Source organism: Centruroides sculpturatus, unplaced genomic scaffold (assembly GCF_000671375.1).
Source record: "Centruroides sculpturatus isolate CEXI.00-Female unplaced genomic scaffold, Cexi_2.0 scaffold1035, whole genome shotgun sequence".
In the NCBI taxonomy this organism is placed as follows: Eukaryota; Metazoa; Arthropoda; class Arachnida; order Scorpiones; family Buthidae; genus Centruroides; species Centruroides sculpturatus.
The window spans coordinates 69,192-93,602 of NW_019385222.1; the positions used below are offsets into that span (position 1 = coordinate 69,192).

At 30.1% G+C, this 24,411-nt stretch overlaps 1 protein-coding gene across 5 annotated transcripts; it reads left to right on the forward strand.

Annotated features, from left to right (window-relative positions):
* The first annotated feature begins 12,594 nt into the window (after positions 1–12,594).
* On the forward strand, positions 12,595–21,180 carry LOC111636357. Of its 5 annotated transcripts, XR_002758526.1 has the most exons (6): positions 12,595–13,271; positions 13,432–13,547; positions 17,101–17,160; positions 17,792–17,966; positions 18,362–18,465; positions 20,993–21,180. XR_002758526.1 is itself a non-coding variant. In XM_023381576.1 (4 exons), exons 1-4 carry the CDS (start codon positions 13,424–13,426, stop codon positions 21,104–21,106), a joined length of 399 nt encoding a protein of 132 aa, XP_023237344.1. In that variant the 5' UTR covers positions 13,288–13,423; the 3' UTR covers positions 21,107–21,180. The 5 variants fall into 5 exon arrangements, 2 of the variants coding, with proteins under 2 accessions (XP_023237344.1, XP_023237343.1); XR_002758524.1 differs by lacking the exon at positions 12,595–13,271 and having other exon boundaries at positions 13,288–13,547; XR_002758525.1 differs by lacking the exon at positions 12,595–13,271 and having other exon boundaries at positions 13,288–13,547; positions 18,365–18,465.
* Positions 21,181–24,411: the final 3,231 nt, after the last annotated feature.

The window sequence follows — 24,411 nt, forward strand, 5'->3', positions numbered from 1 at the left end:
AAAATTTTTATAAATTAAATTAATAAATTACAAGGTATGTAGTTGTATTTACTTTAGTAATTAAAATTTCCAGAATTTATTTTAATTAAATTAAATTATTGTTAAAATGCACTGATTTTTGCGCTAAATTTTTAAATTGTATTAGTTTAATTAAAATACTGCATATAGACTACGTTTATTTCATATATTTAGGTATAAGTTTTATTCAAATTTATGCAATATATCTGTCAATCGGATAATATGATGTTAACTTACTACTATGAGAAATCTGGATTCGAATCTCCATTATCTGTGATCTGAGTATTATAATTGGGCATTAACATCACCTGTATTCTTAACACATCTGTAATGTCGATTTGCTTCATTCCAGAGAGACAGGGATGAAAAGACCAGCGTTAATTAATACCCAAAAACCGAAAAACAAGACCTGAAAAATTAGTCATTAGCATGAGGAACATGAGGAACATGAGAAAAATTAATCATTAGCATGAGGAGTTGAGGCCTCGTTCCTCATCCATTCATGCTAATCGACCATATTGAGGATTAAAGGGGTATTCTTGTGGCAGTTCATATTTCCTACAATAAACTGGATCCTTTGCATTAATCGACATTACATAACTATATGGCTTAAAAATTCAGCGCTAAAAATCAATATATTTTATTAATTAATAAATTTAATTAAAGTGAATTTATTTATTTTTACAAATAAATAATCGAGGATTTTTTTTATAAGTTATGTATAAGTTATAAATATGAACTTACATAAGCGGAGTTCTTTGCGATAAACATGGTTTCGATGGTCTTCACTTTTCTACTTGATTATGAATGTTTTTCCACACCTATATACGAAGAAAAATCGATAAATTAATGATGTAATTTTGATTTTCATCCCGATAATGCTACTCCACGTGGACAGACACGATCAGTGGGAGTGATGATCACGGGGACGACTTCTCGCCATCCGATAGGACGATCCGAGGATAAACAGAGGTGTGTTCAATATCCATTGTTCCGGAGGCCTTTTACAACTTATCTTATCCAATATTGCAAATAAACGAATTTAAAATTAATATTTGTTTGTTATTTTTGCTATTTAACAAAATTTTATCACTATTTTTATAATATTCATCAATTTTTTTGAAAGCTAAAATTTTATAATTTTGTAATAACTTTTAAATAAAATAGAAACTTTTTAAAAAAATTAACAATATAAAATGCTGTTTTAATATGTAATTTTTTATATTAAGTATAACTTATTATTTTGATTTTCGTTAAAAGTCAAATTATAATACAGTATATTATAACAATGATCCTCTAACCTATTTAATTATATATATATATAGTTTATAAAAATGTTAATTCGTAGGTTAAATTTATAATCATTCATCATTAAATTAATACTGTAATAATAAATACATACATGGCCAGTGGCACCCACAGACTATAAAATAGGGCATCGTAAATACTGTACTGTACATTAAGCAAGAAGATACCTGTATATATAAGTATACAGGGTATCCCTTGACTGACACAGTTAATTAATCCCTCGATGCTACCACATATATCAAAATCGTATTAATCAAATAGTGGTACCTCGGTCCTCGATCGAACATTCACGACACGCTAGAACAAATTTTCGGTTAATAGCAAATATTTTTATCTTAATTTTGTCATCAATAAAAAAGTTTTCTGTGATAAAAATGAGTAACTAATTTAAACATAAAATGAAGCCTTGAAGCTTCCTTAGGGATTAAGAAAAGGGCAACCAGATGACAAAGGGGGCAAGTATTCCAAGTGCCTCAGTACGGGCGCTCCTGTACATGACTCACAGAACAGATCTACATTTAGAATCCGTGATTTTAGAGAGTACATGGTCAGAGCCTACGATGGAATCTCCATTGTATGATCTAAATTTTATCCATTAAAGATTCATAATTACGTGTCCCCAGTGTCCGAATGGATATAACCACTGAATTGTAGTAGCTGGTCGTGGATTCGTGCCTAACCAACGGGCTGACCATGTGGAGTTTACCGGTTTTCTTCACGTGTCTAACACCCAAATAAAGATTAATTTCTTATAGAGGTAAAAACACCTACGAGGAGGCACCCCTTGGCAGATGTAGCCTACATGTATTGTATCGTCTTATTTCCATCAATCCAACCGTTATTACAGGTATTCATAACACAGAATTACAGATCTTTAATGTTATACCAATGATAAATTTCGATCAAATAATTAATTAAATAGATAAAAAAATAGATTATATATCTTTTTAAAATTATAAAAATGATCATGAACTCAAAATTTATTCCAACATCAAATTTATCTTTATCCTATCATAGAATTGCATGATACGATTCTCTAACTTTACAATCAAGTGAATATACGATATATTGCCATTTTAAATTGTCCCGTGATATTAACTGTAGACCTATTATTTTTGATCAAACAATAATGTAATTTGTAATTTTTATGTAAAATATATACAGTACAACCTCGATTATTCGGATAACTAAAAACTCGGATACAACGGACGGCCGCAACCATTTCGGATTAAAAATTACCTATTATAAAACATTTGGATATCACTTCTAAGTCTTTTCCTTATACCTTATATATAAGAACAATAATTTTTATGTCATTTATTATACAGATAATACGTATGCCTACAATAGTTTTAAGAATAAAAGTGTGTATTATTGTAATTACATTTTAATATAAATACTTCGGATAATGCGGGATCTCGGTTAATATGGACTCGGATAATCGGGATTCTTAAATAATTTAATTAATTAAATTAATATTTAGGTTCTATACAAGGTATGATTATTTATGTATATAAATAGGTATAATATAAACACGCTATCTGATCTTTCTATTTTGATAAAACAACAAAACAGGTTCAAACCAAATGAAATTGGTTCGGATAATCTTTTACTAAATTTGCAATGAATTAATAAAAAAAGAAAGATCGATTTCTGAGACAAATTCTCCGATAAAATAGTGATAGTTTATCATAACTAACATGAACTCTGGACTAGTAAAGGATAATCACCCATTGGTTCTTTGTACGAAAAAACAAGTTCAACCCACTATTATTCTTTTTACGTCAAAGTGTAGGCAATAAGAATAATAGTTTTGATTTGGTGATGATAATAATTACTGAATAAAATACGAAAAGATAAATTAATTCACTTTCGCAATATATTATTTAGAAAATTATTAAAAATTACAATTTTTATACATTTAAGAAAGCCATAATCTGTAAATAATACCAAGTGATCCAGAAATGCCAATGTATTATAAGCTTGTTGTTTTCTCCCTAGTTTTGCTTGGTTAACATTGCATGGTTTTCACAACTACAATTTTTGTATGTTTTTACGAGTTAGAAATATAAAAGTAGTTCGATATATTTTTATATTTTCCTTAAATTTTATATCAATTCGATATCTTTGTATTGCCAAAATGTATAGACTAAACAGAGATTGGTGTACTGTACAGTACGTGCATTCGTTTGCTTGTATTTTTTTAAATAAATAACTTTTTTTGTTTGAATCTAGATAAGCGAACTGAAATTATAGAAATTAATATATTTTAAATTGGACTTTCTTGCATGATTTAGAAATTATAGAATTTTTAAAACTATGATGATTAATCATTCCCACCAATGACAGAATGAATGAAACCACTAAACACTGGTCGTGGGTTGGCATCTCACAATAGGATGGATACTTGGAGTTTTTCAGTTTTCTTCACGTTTCTAACACTTCAATAGGGGTCAGTTTCTCATCGAAAGTCTCTCGAGAGGCACCCTGTTAACAGATCGCCCAACTGTTGCGCTGCCTAATCTCATCAATCCTATACGTTATACAAAAGAATGTTCTATCTTTTATCTGATAATATATTTATTTATTTTTATTCGTGTTTCTAGTAATTATATCCCAAAATATTTTTAAATATAAAACTAAACGCCAGATAAACATTTTTGAGCTTAAGTTATAAATCATTTTGGTAAATCACTTTGCTCTTTTCAGATTTATTTAATGTAAGGATAATTTAATATTTGGCTCTCCAGTTGACAATTTTATACAGTATTTTCAAATATTAAAAGAAATTTAGAAATAAAGTTTGAAGTTAAAGGATAAACAGCGACTAGGGCATTAACCTATTAAAATAAAACAAATATCCTGGAAAAATATGGTTTACAAAACCATTGATTCATCAGTAAATATAGTATAATACTAACTATATTCTATTTTATATTTATATTTAAGATGACTATCCACTTAAACTTAATAGCAGCGGATACAATGTTATAATTCCAGGAGAACACAAAGCAAATTAGCATTTAAAGGAACAAATTGGGGCATTGGGAAATCATTGGAAATCAGCTATTTATACTGGATTATAGAATGTGACATCAAAATTCTGTAAATTATTACATCTTTATACGTTTCTATACTCAAGCTCGTATATTACTGTAAAGATAGTGGACACAGCACAAAAATTCAAAATTTAAATCATAATCTGTAGGCCTATATTCGAAAGATTCAATTTCCGGTCATAGAACTGAACAGATTAAGAAATTAAAAAACGATTGAACTAATCTTTGTTTTCAAACTTCTCGCAGATTACCGAAACCAATATTGTAATCAATAATACTGCTTATTCTACTCGATAAGCAAGTATTGTTTACTAAAGAAATGAGGATTTATTGTGTAAAGGAGAGGAGGGACAAGTTTATTTGAGAACACAATCACGGAAGACGTTACAACAATATTCTCGCTTAATCATACCGTGTCGATCACTGTATTAAGAAATGGTCTAATTCATTTTCATGTCTAAAGTCATCTTTATACTGGTTTAAATAAGAATTTCTTTCAATGCAAACTAAGAGACCGGAAATCTTGGCAACTGACTATAACAGCAGATAATATTGTCTTGCGGAAGAAAAACATATTTGAAAAGAAATAAAAGTGGAACGGACATAGTTGAGTATTTCTCCCATTCTACGATATCATTTGAATCCTACCAAGGAAATATATATACAAAACTGTAAAAATCAAGCAGAACTAATTGAGAGATTAGTCCTATTAGTTTAAATTTCTGAAATGATAGAGCATCAAAAGCATTAGGCCTGTTTATAGTCCACTTCCGTTAAATGTTGCAGTTCCGCTGAGGTGCTCTGAAGGTCGTCGAACAACGTTCTGCTACAGTTCAACAGTTCACAGTGTATTTGAATGTTTAAGTTAAAAATGTAGTCCGATTCTATACTTGCTTACACGTAACATATTCATTATTCCATAATGTAGATATATTCAGTTTGCTGCTATTATTATTTTTATTTTAAATCAAGAGAATTATCTACAGTTTCTAGAATAAGTAAATTCGATGTAATGAAATTTTTTGTTAGGCCTATTTTATACACCAAATTCTTATATAGTCTATTACTCCAGAAAACAAATAACTTGCAATTTTTCTTCATATAAAAATTTCGTAAAGTTTTTATTTTTTTTTAAATACTTTTAATTCAAATTTTATATAATATTTTCAAATGGTGTCTTTTTACAGTATTTGTTCTACAATTTATCTATCGTGGCTCGAATATTTTCCACTTTACATTTGTACGAGATGATCCGATCGAGAATTTGCATTGCATACAGAACATGTGATATCATCTCTCCATTTTATTTGATTTTATTTTCGTTGGTTCTTAACCAACGAAAGACTGTCCACTTTGATTACAAACCCTTAGAGCTTAGACCGTTGTGAGGTCCAGCATCAAGCCGAAAAAGGACGTCTTAGCGCCTATAGAGTGAAAGGAATTAAAAAAAGAAAGAAAAAAAAGAGAGAGAGAAAACAGTAGTCAGTGAAACGTGACTGTTGATTTCTTAAATATGATTCAATTTTGTAAGCATTTCTTTGTAACTTCCATATCTACGTATTTATTTAAGACAGCTTAGAAACTTCATCCGTATACAGGAACTGTTAGAATGACAGCGACCCTTGTTACAGATGGTATTACGTAACTAACTATTGTTGTTCTATCTCTCTTGTAAGGCGTGACTATCCATGTCAACATTTAACAGTCATAAACATTCTAACAGACGGCCGGATGGCCGAGCGGTCAAGATGGCAGCCTACCTCTCAGGGTGATCCGGGATCGAATTCGTACGGGTCGAATAATTCCCGGGAATTTTTCGTGGGTTTCCATCCGGATATGTTGGGCCCATCCCTCACCACCCGGCTTTCCCATTGTTGGCCGAACCCATAATGGGCTTGCTAAAAGAGGACCTCTTAGTGCCCACAGGGCAGAAAAAATTAAAAAAAAAAAAAAAAAAAAAGTGGGCAAAATTCATATGATAGGCCTACCTATTTCTTACATAATTACAGTAAGGACTAGTACACTGTTGAACTATATGAATATGGTACTTGTTTCATTGTCATTAACACACATGCCAACTTTATGTTATAGAGAAGGCTGACTTGATAGCTATGAAAGACTGAAAGACTGATTTTGAAATGCAAAGGCTAAGAAGAAGGAAGAAAACATAACAACAACAATAATAATAATTTGTAGAAAGATTATCAACAAAACTTGTGGCACTTTTAAACATTTATTTAATCTTCATTCTCTTTATCACAATAATTGGTTTATAATATTGGTTTTCCTACTAGACAGATTATTAGTAGTAAAAAAGTAAAATGTAGAGTTATAGTACCTTGTACTATACATAATAACTATTATATAAAAAGTTCAGACTGTTAATTTTAAACAGGACACTAAACAACTAGTCATAAACATCATATTTAGTGCCAAAAACACCAAAACAACACTAAGTGTTTTTTTAAGGGTTTTTTTTCCCTCTCTACCCAAAGATGGTCATTTAATCTAGCCCAATGTGGATTCAACAGGGTGGGAATGATTTGAAGAATGGGAATTGATATATCTGAGACAGATCATCCCTGAAAAATTCTGGAGTTTTCAAACCATCAGATTTCTTCCCAGATTTCCCTTGCTGACACCTTGACCACTTGACCATCTGGATATCATCAATGTGGCACTAGTGTTCTAGTGTTAAGAAAGAACTCAATTTTGCAAGATTTCAGATCAATGATCTTATACTGAAGAATGGAAGATCTCATATCTACAATGTTCTAAGACAAAATTTTCTTAGAAAAAATTATTTATCAAAACTTTATAATTAGAAATTTAAACCTTCAACAGAAATTCTCTTAAGTATATATGAATTCGCATATGTTTGGCAACATTAAACTCAAGAAAATATTAATTTTCTTGAGTTTAATATGGCAATTTCTAAACAAACTGCCATATGAGCAAACTTGGAATTTTTAGAATTGGTTGTAAATCCATATTTGTGAAGACAATGCATTAAAAGTGTTATGTTATCTCGAGAAGACAGAACTTCTAGCTCTGACTGACAGGTTGAAAACAGCTTCAAAAGATGGATTCTTGGCCTGAAAGACAAGGTTGGTAACTATGCATTATTTGAAAATAACACAAATGAAAAGAACTAATATTTCCACTAAAAAAAGTGAAGAATAATATAAAAACACACCCTCTGATCTCTAAATAATTTAATATACATGATTTGTAATTAGATATTAATGCTTAACAGTAATTTAACTGCAGTGACCATTAATGACTTAAATCAGGGATGGGCAACCTACGGTCCTCATGCAAGCCGCATGCGGCCTGCATTAACATTTTTTGCAGCCCACATCACACAAAATATAAATAAATATATCAATTTCCCAGCTTAAGGAAGTATACAGCAAAAGTTCAAATATTATTTTCTACAACTTATATATGCAAACAATTTTTCTGCAGTGAATTTAGTAAAAATTAAAACAAGAAACTGGCTAACAGACACATTGAAACTAATTTAAAACTAGCAGTGACTAATATTTAACCAAATATTTCTGATATATTATATTTACATCAGTTCCAGAAGATAAATTAAGTACACCTATACTAATTTATAATTATGTATGAATAAATAATTGTGATTTACCAGCATTTTTTTTCCTCTTTTCTCTTGTACACAGTCCACGTCAGTTCAAAAGTTTTGAAATGTGGCCCTTACATAGAAAAAGGTTGCCTATCCATGACTTAAATGATAAAGTGAAAAAAAAATTTATGCAAAGGCTTGCGATGGAAATCCCCATATAAAAAAAAATATGGAAAATGCTCATTTTTCACTATGATTTCAAAATGAACTAAAACAATACATAAAGTTAAGAGATTATAGGTCACAGTTCAAAATATCAACACAACAAAAGGAAAAAAAATAGGCAGAATTTCTGCTAGCATGACTAATATTAGCTGGTTAATATTGATAGTAACATGAACAAGATTTTGATACTTTAACTTCAATTGAATTCATGATTAATCTACTAGCCAGTACTGTAATATGTAACAGCAAAGTGTACCAAAAGTCCAGAAATGATGAGAATCACTAATCTACAGTACTGATTATAGTTATAAAATTACAATATTTTATATATAACACAATTTGTAAAATTATATTTGTTATAATGCTATATTAGGTATACAGATATTTATTTCATTTCTATAAAATAATTTTTTTACATTATTTAGCATGATTTCAAAGTTTTAATAGAGTAAAAAATATCCCTTAAAATCTTGTGTCTGTTATGCATTTTAAAAATATTCAACACAAAAAATTTGTAAATTGTTAAAAATATAAAAAACTGGCACATTTTATATCTATTCTTTCAATTTATACATTTTTATGCATTAAATAATCACTACTTTCATTAAATACATAATCTGGTAAAATTGCCTACATTTGTATAAACAAGTATTCAAAAAGAGCAATTATTAAAAAATAAGTAAGACAAAACCTTTCACACTTTATTTCTAGCAGTTTTAGTCCGTAAGGACAAACGTTTTTGGCCATTTTGAATGGCCTTCTTCAGGTACAATAAGGTCGGTTGGAACGTCGGTTAGCAAATATTGAAATGACGTCACTGTTTACAAAGGTTTCTTCTTACTAGTGACGTCATTGCTGATTGAAACCATTTGAAAGAACTATCAGAAACCATTTGAAAGAATATAACTACACCATTTCAAACACTCATGAACTCATCACTAAATTAAAAAATATTGCTCTAACAGAATAACAGATCAAGAACTCATTACAATTCTAGATTTTGAAGCTATGTATCCTTCCATTAAATTGGAACTGTGCTTCTGTGCCATTAGAGATTTCCTCTTTCAAGCCGTTCCACCTAGGCCCAAAACACCACAAGCAGATTTTAGAGCTAGCCCATCTAATGTGCTATACCTCTTTTTTTATCTTCATCCAGCAAATCTATCTTCAAAAAAGAGGGGTTCCAATGGGTAGTCCCTTATCTGGAGACCTCTGTGAATTAGTAGTTAGAAAATTATATTTAAGCTGTTTATTCAAAATATCCGAATCTAATGCTCTAAATCAGAATTTCTCAACCTGAAGTATTCGAAAAAAAGCCTGTAATAGCAACCAAACGTAATTTTAAATTATAATTTTTTTTTTCAATTTTTATCTAGGTGGTTCAAAATTTTCCAAACCAAAATCTTTAAAAGCTGTTTACTAATATTTTATGGGTTTTACAATATTTTATACATTTATGAAGATTTACATTTATTTATTTAATTATTTAATATCAATTGATCTTGCATTTATATTACTAAAGTAAGTGTTGTTGTATTTTAAATTGCAAATTAATAATTAAGAAAAATGATAAGGAAGTAATTGTTTAAAGTTTTATTTACAACAATAAAATAATAATGGAATACTTTTCTAGTCCACCATAAAGTAAATGAACCCACATTATGCTATTTACATTATATGAAATTTTCCATTTTCAAGAAAAAGGTACAGTACATGGACTAGAAAAAATTGGAAACTGCTAATCTAGATGTATAGATCTTTGAATCATAATCCACAGTATAAATTATGTTCGATACTTTCATTATTCAGATATTTAAAGAATTCTTTGAAACATATTTCCATGCAAATTTAGAGCATGCTGTCCGTTTGTGTCAACTTCTTTTGGCTTATATGAATGCTGCACTGCTGTATAAATTAAATGTAAATATACTGATACCATAACTATTCAGTGATAATACTGAGGTAACCATTATAAAAAAAAAGCTAAAATAAATGCTTCCAATTCTATATTTTTAAAAGTAATGAGTTATTTTACATACCTGTACGTTGTGGAATTTTATCCCATATATGATAGCATGCTCTTATATGCATGGAAATAACATATATGCATATTTCCACATATTATATAGTATATGTATAAACAAATATATGTATATTATAAGCATAGTTTATTCATATATTATCAAAATTGCCTTCTATTTAATTTATTTTAATAATTCTGAATTCTGATGAATACTATTAAATTTAACTCAATATTGTTGTTTGGACCTCATTATAATAATACAACATAAATACGTCCCAATAATTTCAAAGATTACTGAATGAACTGATCTAAATAAACTGAAACAAGACAGTATTTGTAATTCCTTCTTAAAATTGACATTTGCATGCTCTCTATGTAGTTAAATATTATAGACATAAAAATTATAATTTGTTATTTACTTGCTTTAACTATAAATAAATTTATATTAAAATCCATTTTACATATTAACAACTTTGAACCAAAAATGTTTCCTGCAATATTTCTTGTATATTTAATTGTTTTTTTTTCATTTTCTTTCAATGTATTTTATATCTTGACTCTATGTAGATTGATATATATATATATATATATTCATGTTTTTACAAATTCACATTCCAGAATGATTCATTCATTCTCATTGTAAGCCACCATCTTTAAAAGGAACAAGTTAACAAAGAAGCAAACAGCTCAAACATGTTATTGTCATTTGATTTTAATAAGCTAGGCTAGCATACTTCTCAATAACTAATAATTAATTTAATATTCTCATATACAATTCAGAATGTAACTCACACATTAAAAGTTGTAAATATAAACCAAACAAAATATCATGAAAATGGATAAAAATAAGATAGCACATTTAAAAACCTTATATATATGCAAAGTAAATATATATGTATATATTTACTTTGTACATTGTTTTAAAAATTCTTTAACATATTACATAATCTATTAATATCTTCATTTAAATACAAATTGATGAGATAAAATTTTTTGTGTGGTTTAAAAAAATATATATTTTTATAATTAGTTGTTTACTAATTAACTTTTTTAATGCGATGACGTATATATTGTTAATTAAACTTTAAAGAATCCTATCTAGTTAAGATATCTTATTATTTGTAACTTCTACATATTATACGCGTATAAATAAAAAGAAAATAATTATTTACAGATTTATCATTCTCTTATAAACCAAATTTATAAATAAATCATTGTAGTATTATTATAAAGTAATATTACACAAGAAATGAATGAATATATATGATAAAACTATATAATTTAAGATTTTAAAAATGAAATTTATATAATTTCAACTCTTAAGCTATATTATACATTTAATTTCTAATAATCTTTATTAGATTATTAGAAATAAGAATAAATTAATTACCTGTCTGAAATAATTCATGCTTATAATTAAAGATATTGTTTTTTCAAGAGAAATATATCATGTAAACATGACAGGTACCTTTAAACATGGCCACGCCCATAAATTACTTATTTAATAATTTAAAAATGATTAAATCCAAATATAAAGCATATATTATACTTTTTAATATATGAGATTTATAATATATCAGCAATATGCTTACCGTATTATATTATTAAATATATCAGGGAAAATATGTGATAAAATTTAAAGGTCTTAAAAAGTGTCAAGTCACTTTTAATGATTAATAAACAATTATAATCCGTTAACGGATCTTTAACTTTTGTTTATTCCCCATTTTAGAAATTTTTGTCGTGTCGTTATTATTCAAAATGTTTTTTATTCGAAAAATAGTATTATTCTCTAGTTGATTTGTTCGTTTACCTATTACAACTTGCCTTATAACATAGAATTCGTCATTTAAAATAATATTTTCTTACAATTTAACTTCTTTCAATATAAAACACTTCTAATAAATAAAGTGCCCTATTCGAAACACGTAAACTGCAAATGTAACACCAGTTCCTAGTGTACGAGAGTACGAGAATAAATTTCTTTTTTTAAAATGGAGACGAGACGTTATAAAAATTCAAATATTAAAACGATTCGAAAATTTATTTTAGCAATAATAAATTATAATAAATATATTTAGTTACGTTATTAATTATTTTTAATATTAATTTATATTGATCACTAATTTATAAAAAGATAAAAATGTAAAAATATAAATGACGCTAATATGATATCTATATCTATATATAAATATAAAAATGGACGTATGTGTGTGTGTGTGCGCCTATATTTCACTTTGCAGCCGAAACTATACATCGGACATGAATGATGTTTGTGTGTGGTAGTAGTCCGAGTCTCCCATCGTGCACTATGGTGATGGCGTATCGATAACTATAAGGGTGTGGGAGATATGGGGTTGAAAGAGGTTGACTTCTAAAATGTGTAACAATGGAAGTGTCAATAATGGAAGTGTTAACGATGGAAATGTTGAGTAACAAAGGAGGTGTTAAGATAAAACGGCGTGCAAGATTTATTGGCGCAGATAAGTATTTTTGCGTTTTTGCGGGAAATCGAACATATTTTTAGTCCCATGTAAAAATTCTCTAATTAGTCTGGAAACGGGGGACCTAATTCTTGCATTTCGTGAAAACGGGTAAGATTGGCTATAATATAATCTTAATCTTAAATGTTTTCGAATAATCGAAAATGTTTTGGAATAGTCGAGGACCGTTATGTGTGGGTAGGGAGATGGCTTTTGGAGACGTGTGACGCATACGCTTCAGTTGATTTTTCATAAGTAAAAGTGTACGAATAACAGAAAAAAGTAGAAAGTGAAAAGAGAAGTGTGAAAAGTAAAAATATACAAAATAATGCCAAAGCGTAAGAAAGAATTTTTGCAGTCTCGAATCATATCTCAAAGGTAAAAGATGGCGCGGAGAAATGAAACCACGGAAGAAAGAAAAGTACATCTAACATTGCTACGAGAAAATTATCAACGAAACAGAAATAATTAGACAGAAGAGCAACTTGAAAATTATAGGAAAACACATCGAATCAGAGAAAGATTATGTAGAGGAAAAGAAACAGTCTTATATATTGCATATAAATGTACGAACAAATAAAAACCCAGCGAAGCGGGTACTTGCAGCTAGTACTATATAAAATTTAATTTATTATTATTGATCGTGCGCAACAATAATTATTTTTAAATAATATTATCACAAACAATTGTCATTTAAGGAATATTAATAATTACAATCATGTTCAGGGATAAAAAAGACGGTGATTTAATACTCAAGCATAAAATCATTGAAGAAACTGTACGCAAAGAAAAAGAATGTCAAAAAATTTATACCAATTATACCGTAAATCCGTATAAATTAGGTATGTTTAACTTAATTCGCTTAAAATAGCTATAAACTAAATGAAGGATGGATTTAATATTTTTCTAGATAATATTTGATGATGATAAAATAATAATGGCTTCAGGAATCGGATAATCTCAGACTGTACAGCGTTAGTCTTTCATACAAAATGGTGTGGATTTTTTTTCCTAGGGGAAATGCGTGGCCCCGAGAGAATGGGAAGCTGTCGGGGCAGTGGGTCACCCTGTATAAATGTTAGCCAGTGGCCAAAGTTATTTCATTATTTGGAAGAAAAAAAATAGTCGGCAACAAACAATTTTTCGCTCTGATGGGCACACTAAAGCTCATGGTCCCCGCTGCACCTCCTCTCGTAGGCCTGGGGAAATACCTAAATTTTACTTAATATCCTTCAATTTCCGCTTTTCTCGAATAAAAATTATAAGCAGCTGGATTTTATCAAAAAATTTCTTAGAATATTTGTCTTAAAGTGTGCGTTCCGCCTTTTTTTTTTTAACTTTGTTTGTAAATATGATTTCGCTTGTCATCACGACCCTACGAAATACAATTATCACGATTTTCGGTTAAAATAAATAAAACAAAAATAATAATAAATTAACGTATAATACGAATAAAATGCAGAAAATTTCATTAATATTGTTATAAAGTGAATTATTGAAAATACATAGTGGATCAGATCTAAACATAATGGGAGAATTTGCGATTGTTTACTGTTGAATGCCTCATCAAATAATCAGTTTGAAAATATATTTTCGCGATGTCATAAATGCGTGGTGATGCATCAAGAATCTCTAACAAGAACGGTTTGGAATTTTGTTGTGTTAATGTGTTTACATAAAATATATTTTTTTTTTTTGCTAATAACCAGCGTACTGTATCTCGCTTCAAGACGTTTTTCAATTATATACGTGATATATGCTTAATTAATAAATGTACTAGCGTGTGAAAAAGGCTTTACTACAGTGGTCTGGAACTTAATCCGCTGTATTAGAGAGATATTCCTCTTTTATTATTAACTAAGATAGGACATTACACAATTATTATTAATTTATATACTGTATACAGTATATATAAAATTCAAAAATTATAGCGAGTTGTTTACCTATTTCAAAGAACCCACTCATATACACAAATTGGTAGTTTTAGACCGAATTTCTTAAGCCCGGTGCAAACTATTTGCTGCCGTGGCTTTCGATGTGACGTCGTGTGAAATTTATATAGTCACGTTAATATTTTCTTTCGACGATCTCGCAATGTCACTGCTCGTGATATCACTCATAGCGTAGCTCTAAAGAACCAATGAACATTTCTTTTACTTCTCCCTGTGGGTACTAAGAGAGCCACTTTTAGCAAGCCTATTATGGATTCGGTCAGGCGCACAATTAGACGGCCGGATGATGAGGTACGGGTGTCGACATATCCGGTCGACACCTATTCTATAGGGAGATTTTACAGGGAGGTTTGTTATTAAATTTTGGTAATTGAAGGTCAAGGGAGTGGGTAGATAATGGGGATCTTGTGTAAAATCGTCGTTAGCATTTAGTTTTTTTTTTTTTTTTTTTATGAAACTCATCCTTACCCTCAAAATTGAGCAACTCGTTGCTGGTTTATTTAAAAATTAGATAGGCTAAATATAAATACAGTAGAACATCGATTATCCGACTCAATTGGGGACTGGGGTTAGTCGGATAACCGAAAAGTATGAAAAAATCCATTAGTGTAGTACAGTAGAGCCTCGATTGTCCGACCCCGATTAACCGACATCTCGGTTAACCGACTGTCCTAGTCGGCAAATTTCAAATGTCCGCTAGTGATGTGGCGCTACAATATTTGGCTATGTCTTGGCTACTTTAATATTATTTTTACGTGTTTTAGCTGGCAACACTCATTCGACCATGAAAGGGAGCTAGTATTTAAACGAGGCTTAATTTTCTAATTTTTAACGATACAATAGCGACGATTATTATTTTAAAAAATTTTTGTTAGGCTTAACATCGATGAAAATTCAACGCGAAGTAGGTTAATAGCGATATACTAATATACTAATTACATGGGATATAATAATATACTACACTAATAATGGATTTTTTCATACGTTTCGGTTATCTGACTTTTCAATTATCCGACCAACCCCAGTCCCCAATTGGGTCGGATAATCGAGGCTCTACTGTATATTATTATATCCCATGTAATTAGTATATTAGTATATCGCTATTAACCTACTTCGCGTTGAATTTTCCTCCATGTTAAGCCTATCAATTTTTTTTTTTAAATAATAATTGTCACTATTGCATCGTTAAAAATTATTTCTTTATTTTGCACAAAATAAATACAGTACTGTACTGTACATTGAAAAATATTTAAAAATATACAGCCAGCTAGTATTCACCCTACTATAAACCCTTCGCCTCCTGTAAGTTTTGAGAATGTCCCGGGAAATCCAACATCAGCTGTTGTCAAGGTCATCCAGCTGTAAACACAATGACTGGTCAGTGTCAAATTTCGCAGAAAGGCGAGACAATGGAAAATAAAGTTTGAAGCTTTTTCTTCAAAAATAACGCATTTCTTTTGCTTTTTTTCAGTTTTAAGTATTTTTTATGTTTAACAAGAACATTTATTAGCTTGCGCACATCCGACTTGGATCTTACACACAAGATATCTGCTATCGTGAACAATTGACGAAATAAAAGTGTACATTTATCAGAGAATAGACAAAGATTCAGTTTGTAAACAATTTACCTTTTGTATATACAACTGACACTCGGTCCATAGCGGTCTTTCAATGACCGGACATAAAAAATGAACAGATGACGCTTAACTTAAGCGCGGTTTACAAAACGAATATGATTAATCTTAACACAACCACTCATAATTAAAAAATTAAGCCTCGTTTAAATACTGGCCTTCCTTTCATGCCAGTGTAGCCAGCTAAAACACGCAAAAATTTAACGAAAATAATATTAAAGTAGCCAAGACATAGCCAAATATTGTAGCGCCACATCACTAGCGGACATTTGAATTTGCCGACTAGAACGCGGTCGGTTAATCGGGGGTCGGATAATCGATGCTCTACTGTATTCTCTTATGAATAAGTCAATAAATTAGTTTTTAATAATTATTATAATACCTTGATATTTGTCCGGTATAACACTAGGCTAAATAGAACAATAATCTACTACAAGTTGACATTCAAAAATCCGGTTTCTTCAGATTTCCGGCATGGATTTCGGAGCACATTTTCGTTGGCACGCCATTGTTTTCTGGAATCTTCTAACTAAAATTCTGTAGGACTGTTTTTATGTAGTTAATGAACATTAAAATTTCATTTGCTTTTCATTTAGTGTTTAATTTTCTTTCTTTAAAGGATTATACAGGTAGTCATTTTCTGTAAATATACAGTATACAGCATATATAACCATTAAAAATCCGGCACTCCTCAGGTCCGGAAGTTACTGGAATTTTGAATTTTAACCTGTAACAGAAATACTATAATAATAATTTTAAAAAAAAGTGTTTATTATGCAAGTGAATTTTCTAAACGAATTTCTTTGTAGGAGATATTATGGCATCAAAATTTTATTCTAAATACGAATCTGTTTCTGTTCCCGAGGATCGTAAGTATTGATTTTAAATGATATAAATATAATATTTTATTAACCTACACATTTAAAATTTATGGTGAATAATTATTTGAATAATAACTATAAAAAGAGCAATTGTTTATTGTGACATCGTCACAATGCCGAGTTGTAATTTTTAATCATATTTTTATTTTATTTTATTTAAAATATATGTTTTCCACCTCAAATTAATAGTGGCTTGCTCCTGTACATCATACTTTTCCTTTAACAATAGAGTCGTGCCTGTCATCTATCTAATACCTTTCAGGGGAAAGTTTTGAATTGAAATAACGTGACTTTCGGTTTACATTAGAAGTTCATATGTCGTTAATCAAGGCCTCCTGTCTGTAAAGTTTCTATATGTGATCTTGAATTTTATTTATCTTAATTGATTCTCGAGATTAAGAAAGGACAGACAGAGGACGACAGTGGGAATTTATAGGTCTACAATTTTTTAAATTATTTGATTAATTATTCTAATATATTTTGTTAATCTTATCTTATTCAATTATGTTATAATTGAATATTTATGTATCTTTAATTGTTTGATTTAACTATTTAGATTTATATGTACTGTACAATAATTACATCAAATAGAAATTAATTTTACACATTTTGTTCTTAGATAAAGAAGGGGAGCTAATGTTGAAAATGCCTCTGTATTTGTTAAAGATATGCCATTTTAAGAAATATGAGATGTATTTTCTCAAATTTAATTTTATATTTGGTATATATGGAATATACAAAATATTTGGGCCTGCTTACTTGCGATTTACTCTTAATTTGGCACTTAGACAATGGTATAAAACTATGTACTATATTTTGCTTCTCTGTAAAGCTGATCAAAATTGATTAGATCTATAAAAAATAAGCAATTCTAAAATCTATTCATTTTATGAATAACTGACAAAAATCTAGTTATTAAAAAAATACATTAAACGAGTCACAATAGAAAAGAACAAGAATATTAATTAAAAAGACAAAGAAATATTTGTCTTTTAGATTTAATAATTGTCTGGATTGAATGTAAATGTAATTGTAGCATAATGTATTTCATAAAATTTCAGTTTATTTTATCAAAAATTTTTTATGTATTTTTTAATAATATTATTAAGATTCCTATCATTAAAAATTTATATTAAATAATATAAAAAGTATAATAATTGTATAAACTTTTTTAAAAAAATATCTACAGCAGCGAGTTTAGAAGTTATCAAACGTTCGAAGACAATCCCTGCTAACAGATTTCCATATCCTCTGACTGAATCACAGCACATGACGTGGATAACTGATGAAATGGTAATAATATCTAATTAATTAATAAACATAAGATTGATGACATTAGTCGGCGGGATGGCCGAAGAGATTAAAACATCAGCCAACCGCTCTGGGTACACTGGATCAAATCCGAGTCATATACTCACTAGGCCCAAGCCTGGAAAGCAGAATTTCGAATACCACAATAAAAAAAAAATAATAATTTTATGTAGAAACAATTCATAAAGGAATTAGTGCAAATTAAAAGCTTGAGTATAAACAAAAGACACATCAGTTAAGTTGTGTTTAATAATACTGTATTTGAATATATTTTGCATGAACAGAGTGGTAGAACTAATGATAGGTTTTTAAAGAGGCCCTCTTAGTGCTCACGGGACGGGAGTCAAACACAGTAGACCCCCTATAACGTTGTAGATAATTCCGCGTTATATGAATTCCATGTTGTACGAGTCACTTAGATTTTACAAATACGTGTGCCGGGCTGTGAACTACTCACGTATTTGTAAAATCTAAGTGACTCGTACAACATGGAATTCATATAACGCTGAATTATCAACAGTGTTCTAGGGGGTCTATTGTAATAATAAAATATGATTGTACGTCGTTTTCCATTATTTGACGTACTGTATATTTATACTATTTATATCATTTCAGTTGCATTCAATTAATACTGTAATAAGAAAAGTACAGTATCTAAGTTATCTTACAACTGTTCCTCCGATAATAAACAACTTATAATTAAACTTTAACAGGAAGTAAAAAATATAAGACAATTCTGAAGCACTATATATATGTTTTTATATCCTGTCGAAAATTATTTGCCTTGTCTTTAACATAGAACGTTCATTATTTAATGTATAATTGTAGCTTTTCTGTTGTAAATTTCTAATCTAAACCTAAATATTTCTAAATTTCTATCTAGAATTAGAAATTCCATGAAAGTTTGATAACACGTTTAAAAAAATCCATCGACTCCCGTCACTTCCTCCGTAAAAACACTTAAAATTGCGTGTGCCATCTGTTATGATATTTATTTTAAAAAATTTCATATTTATATTTGAATTATTATAAAATTAATTATTATAAAATGGCAAAAAGCTTAATTTAGAGATCAGTTTTATATATAAAAAAATTGTAAATGCTAATAACGAGTAAAATCTTCATTAAATCTTACCCAACTATATACGACACATGATTCGCCCACCAATGGCCGAAAAACCACTGAACACTTGTGGGTCCTGGGTTGACGCTTTGCCAACGCGCTGGCCACGTGGAGTTTTCTGAGTTTCTCCACGTCTGTAACGCCTAAATAGAAGCCAGTTTTCCTTAAAAAGACCTCCCGGAAGGCATCCCCTTAGGCAGATCGCCCAAGTGTTACGTTGCCATAATTTAATAAAACAAACAAACCCTCAATAAACAAATCTCCCTGCAAAATTTCAGAAATTTTCGACAAAAGACAAATGAGTTATTAAGCTTTAAAGCGGGTGAACAAAATCGTACCCTCTCATATACAAATCTTGCGAGGTTATTTCTTGACCGATCGCCATACTTTTCCTCTGTTATTTAAAATAGAAAAAGTAAAAATTCAAGGGGTGCGGTTGGTTGTTTGTTTACTCTTTCTGCCCTGTGGGTACTAAGAATGCTTCTTTTAGCAAGCCCATTATGAGTTCGGCCAGACTCAAAATGGGGCGGCCGGGTGGTGAGGGATGGGGTCCGACATATCCGGTCGGACCACCTCCCGAAAAATTCCTGGGGATTTTTGATCCATCTATATTTGATTCCGGGTCCCCCAGAGCGGCAGGCTGTCACCGTGATCGTTCGACCATCCTGCCGGGGTGCGGGTAGTAGAAAAGATTAAGAACTATTGTTCTGATTACAGTAATGGGTCACTATAATACCATCGTTAAATAAACCAATAAAATAGAAATAAATCGATGCCAGTATGGAAATTTCAGGATCGGTTGAAAAAAGACTCTCTTAGCCTCAGGACAATAAAAGTAAAAAAATCAATTGAGTAAATCTTGTGACTGTTTTTATTCATTTGGCCATTTTATTCGAACGTTATTATTTCAATAGTTTCGAATATATAAAATGGCAAATATTTCTATAAATAATTATAAAAATTAAGTGCTCAATAAATATTTATATTCTATATATAAATTATTCATCTGTTTTAAATGATAAATTCAACGTAGTAGAAAATTGTTTTTGGTTTTTGGGAATTAATTAAGAGAAGCTTTTAACAAGCTTTCTCAATGCCCAAAGGCGAAAACACCGGGAGGAAAAGGGAGAGGAAAATGAATGATCGGGAAGTGGAGAACGAGTTAGACATATCTGACCATGAAAAATTGTTGAGGATTTAAACTCAGATTCCTCCTTCGATCCATGAGTAGATGTCTCAGTATCATAGGATAGGGAAATCCCTATTTTATGAGACATTAATAAGCTATTTAAAACACTTATCAGTAAAATATATTTATTAATAGACTGTTTAAGTTTAATTATAGTGTATTTTATTATTTTTTAAATATTGTTTTGTATATTCTAGATACCGGTACCAATAGACAAAAATGACATCAGACTCTATCATCCTAAGAAACGAAGCTCCATTACAAAATTCATGGATTACTATTTTTCATGTAATAAAAACAAAAATAATTAAAGTGAAAAATAAATTAATAAAATTGAAGCACACCAAAATTATCTGTTAAAATTATCTAACATTTTAAAACATATTTGTGACATTAATATTTTTATTTATAAAAGTTTTTCTTTTTAATTTTAAGAGATGATGTCTTTTGTTTCTATTGTGAAATTTTTAATGTATCTTCGTCTAGCTTAATTAAGTAAAGATGGCTACCGTAATTAGCAACATGACAATCTCATGAAACTTCAAAACATCACTTAGTTGCTCAAAAATCGTGGTTTGGGCTAATGCACAGACTGAAATCTTCTCTCACAATAGATGTAGAATCTCAAAGAATTAATCCAGTTAAATAAAATGGGGTTACTTGTACAGACTATCAGAGGACCAGGCTACGACAACGGGTCTGATATGAAGGGTGTTCTTACTAGACTTCAAACTAGGATAAAAAAATTTAAACACTAGAGTCTTTTATGAATCATGCAGTAGCGATTCATTAAATCTTGTGGTAAATGATATGGAAAAATCTTCACTAGAAGCTGTAAATTTCTTTATTATAGTTCCAAAGATTTATGTATTTTTTGCATCATTAACTTTGCGATCGTCATCCTTTTAAAACACGTAGATGGTTTAACATTAAAACCACTAAATGACACAAGATGAGAGAGCCGAATAGATGCAATAAAACCACTAAAGTATCAAATAGATAATGTTTACGATGCATTATATAAACGAAGATTCGGATATGGACACTTCTGCGCGAAATGAGGATTCCGGTTTATCGAATCAACTTAAAAAGTTTAAATTTGTATGTTCAATTATAATTTGGATTGAAATTCTGAACCGAATTAATTCTATTAGTAAATTAATGCAAAGTAAAGATTTTAACTTAGCTTCTGTAATGGATTTTCTATAAACCACTAAAAAATTTTTCAAAATTGTCGGTCAAATAACTTTTTTAACCAACTACTTGCAGATGACAAGGAGATAGCCGATGAAATTGATATATTAATTATTAATTTGTCCGGTTTTTCGTAGAAATTGTGAAACTATGATGAAAACAAAATAAATTTATAAAAATATTTGCGAGTATTTTATTTTAACGGTTAAAGACTTTAACTTCACACCTCTACCCAAACTTATTCCTAGGCTGAGAGTGACAAAAAATGTACAGTACTTTTAAAATTCTAACTTCAAATATTAGGTTTGTTTCAACACCAGTCCCTAACTGGTTTAAAACTGGCATGCCCATTGTTCAGTTCTTGGCTGTAAAATGACATTGCGCATGCCTAGTACGGTTTCAGATTCAAACCAGTCAGGTACTGTACTTGTGTTGGAACAAACTTATTGTAAAGCGAATGTGACAGCTTCAGTTTACAAGTTTATAATTTCTATTATAAACTTTTATGTATTATTTTTGCAATTAATATCGACATCGTACTGTTATTAATTATTTTTGGATATGCCACATGTGATTATTGTATTACTTTAATAATACAGTATATCATATACTGTACCTTCTAATAAAACAAAAAATATATTCATTTTCTACTCACAATAAAAAACCTAATTTTTTTTTAAATTTAATGTATTTGTATTTTTTGGGGTAATGTTATGCTATTTCACGTAGGGAGTAAATCAGATTCTTTAAAATTAAAATTACACAATGCCTATATATATATATAAGGGGCGGCAAATAACTATCTTGCCCAGGGCGCATAATTGCTAAGCTGGCCTCACGTCGGACAGATCGGAAGGGATTGAGCTTTGGTAGACGTCTGTTAATTTCATTAAATTTTATACGGTTTATGCAGTGGTGATATTCGAAATATTTAACAAAGGGTTCTCTAACGCGGTAAGTCACTAACACCGACAAACAAAATGGAAGTTTTGGTTAGAAATAAATACAATACTTTTTCTTGCGATATATCTAATTATAGACAGATGTCATCGTCTCTCGAAATACAATATCTTTTTTATTTCGCTGTCGATAGCACGACACGTGTTCCGCAGCCATCTTGTATTTTCTCGCATGCGCGGGATTGTGGGATCTCTCTCTTGACTGGATCTAGGGTACGTTCGTAAAGTCGAACGAGTTAAACGAGAATGACGTCATCGTTATTCGAATCGTTCGAACTAAATAAAGTTAGACTTTTCGAACGATTCGTTTATAACTAAATGGATGTTTCTAAAATCGAAGATATGAATGTTGTTAGTGCAGCCTTATCAGAAATATTTTTCTTAGATTGCTTCGGGTGGACAGTTACTCCACTCATTTCATCTTTTAATTCACAATTTAAACACTCGAGTAGATTTAGAAACATCGATATCGTCGGGCGCCATTTTCTTAACGAAGTAAACTAACTCTTTCCTTTGTGAACTTCATTAGAGTTTCATTTGAAACGTTATCACTCCAGAGCATGCGCACTGGGCGAGACTACTACTATTCGAACGATTCGTTACTAACGCGTTTAACTGGTTTGACTTTACGAACGTACCCCTAATTTCAAGAACTCTCTTGTCGATAGCGGTTGAAACTCATTTCAGTCAAGATGGAAACGGTCAAGGTAGGTCGCACCAAGACGAACGGGGTATAAGGCTCTAGTTTAGTAGTGTTACAGAGTATAATACGTATATTTTAATATATTTTTTAAAAGAAACAAAACCACTGAGAAATGTTACGTATGTTTAACAAGGTTCGGAAAACTTGGAAAATATTAACAACGAGTTCGGCCGAACCTGTGCGAACCCGCTGAATATCACCACTGGGTTTATGCATTTTACTCATTTATTTCAAAACTTCTATGCTTCGTTTTTACTTATGGTATCCATCATTCATAAGGTAATAAATGTTTTAAGGGAAATCGAGTTTTGTTAGGCATCCGAGGAGAGGAAGTATAAAAATTTCAAGAAAAATGCGGACGTAATTTATAGACAGCCCTTTACTGTACAATCTATATCTATAAAATTAAAATTTCGACAATTTTCAATATTTCTTAACGGTCAACTGTAATACAGTGGAGTCCCGAAAACTCGGCACTCGATAACCCGGCAGTCCGGATAACTCGGCCACACCCTGGCAGGGCAAAAAACCCTTAGTTAATTAATTTTCATTATAGACAGCTTTATGCCTCATAAAGTATTTTTCTGAGGTCTGTCTTATCAGGTAAATTACTGTACACAGTGTATTCATTAATTTTCATTTTCATGTAGTAAAGGCTCTATGCCTTCATAAAGGACGTACTTTTCCTTTGTTTAAGGGTATTTGGGCAGTTTATTCTCTGTTGTATTCTCAAGCAAACAATACATACAAGTACAGTACA

What these genes read in the sequence shown, in the direction of transcription:
- LOC111636357 (XM_023381575.1), top strand. Translation starts at nt 13,424, where the DNA reads ATGTTCAGGGATAAAAAAGACGGTGATTTAATACTCAAGCATAAAATC. An exon ending in CGTAAATCCGTATAAATTAG is followed by an intron (nt 13,548 to 17,100) that starts GTATGTTTAACT and finishes ATTTCTTTGTAG; the next exon opens with GAGATATTATGGCATCAAAA. An exon ending in CGTGGATAACTGATGAAATG is followed by an intron (nt 18,466 to 20,992) that starts GTAATAATATCT and finishes TGTATATTCTAG; the next exon opens with ATACCGGTACCAATAGACAA.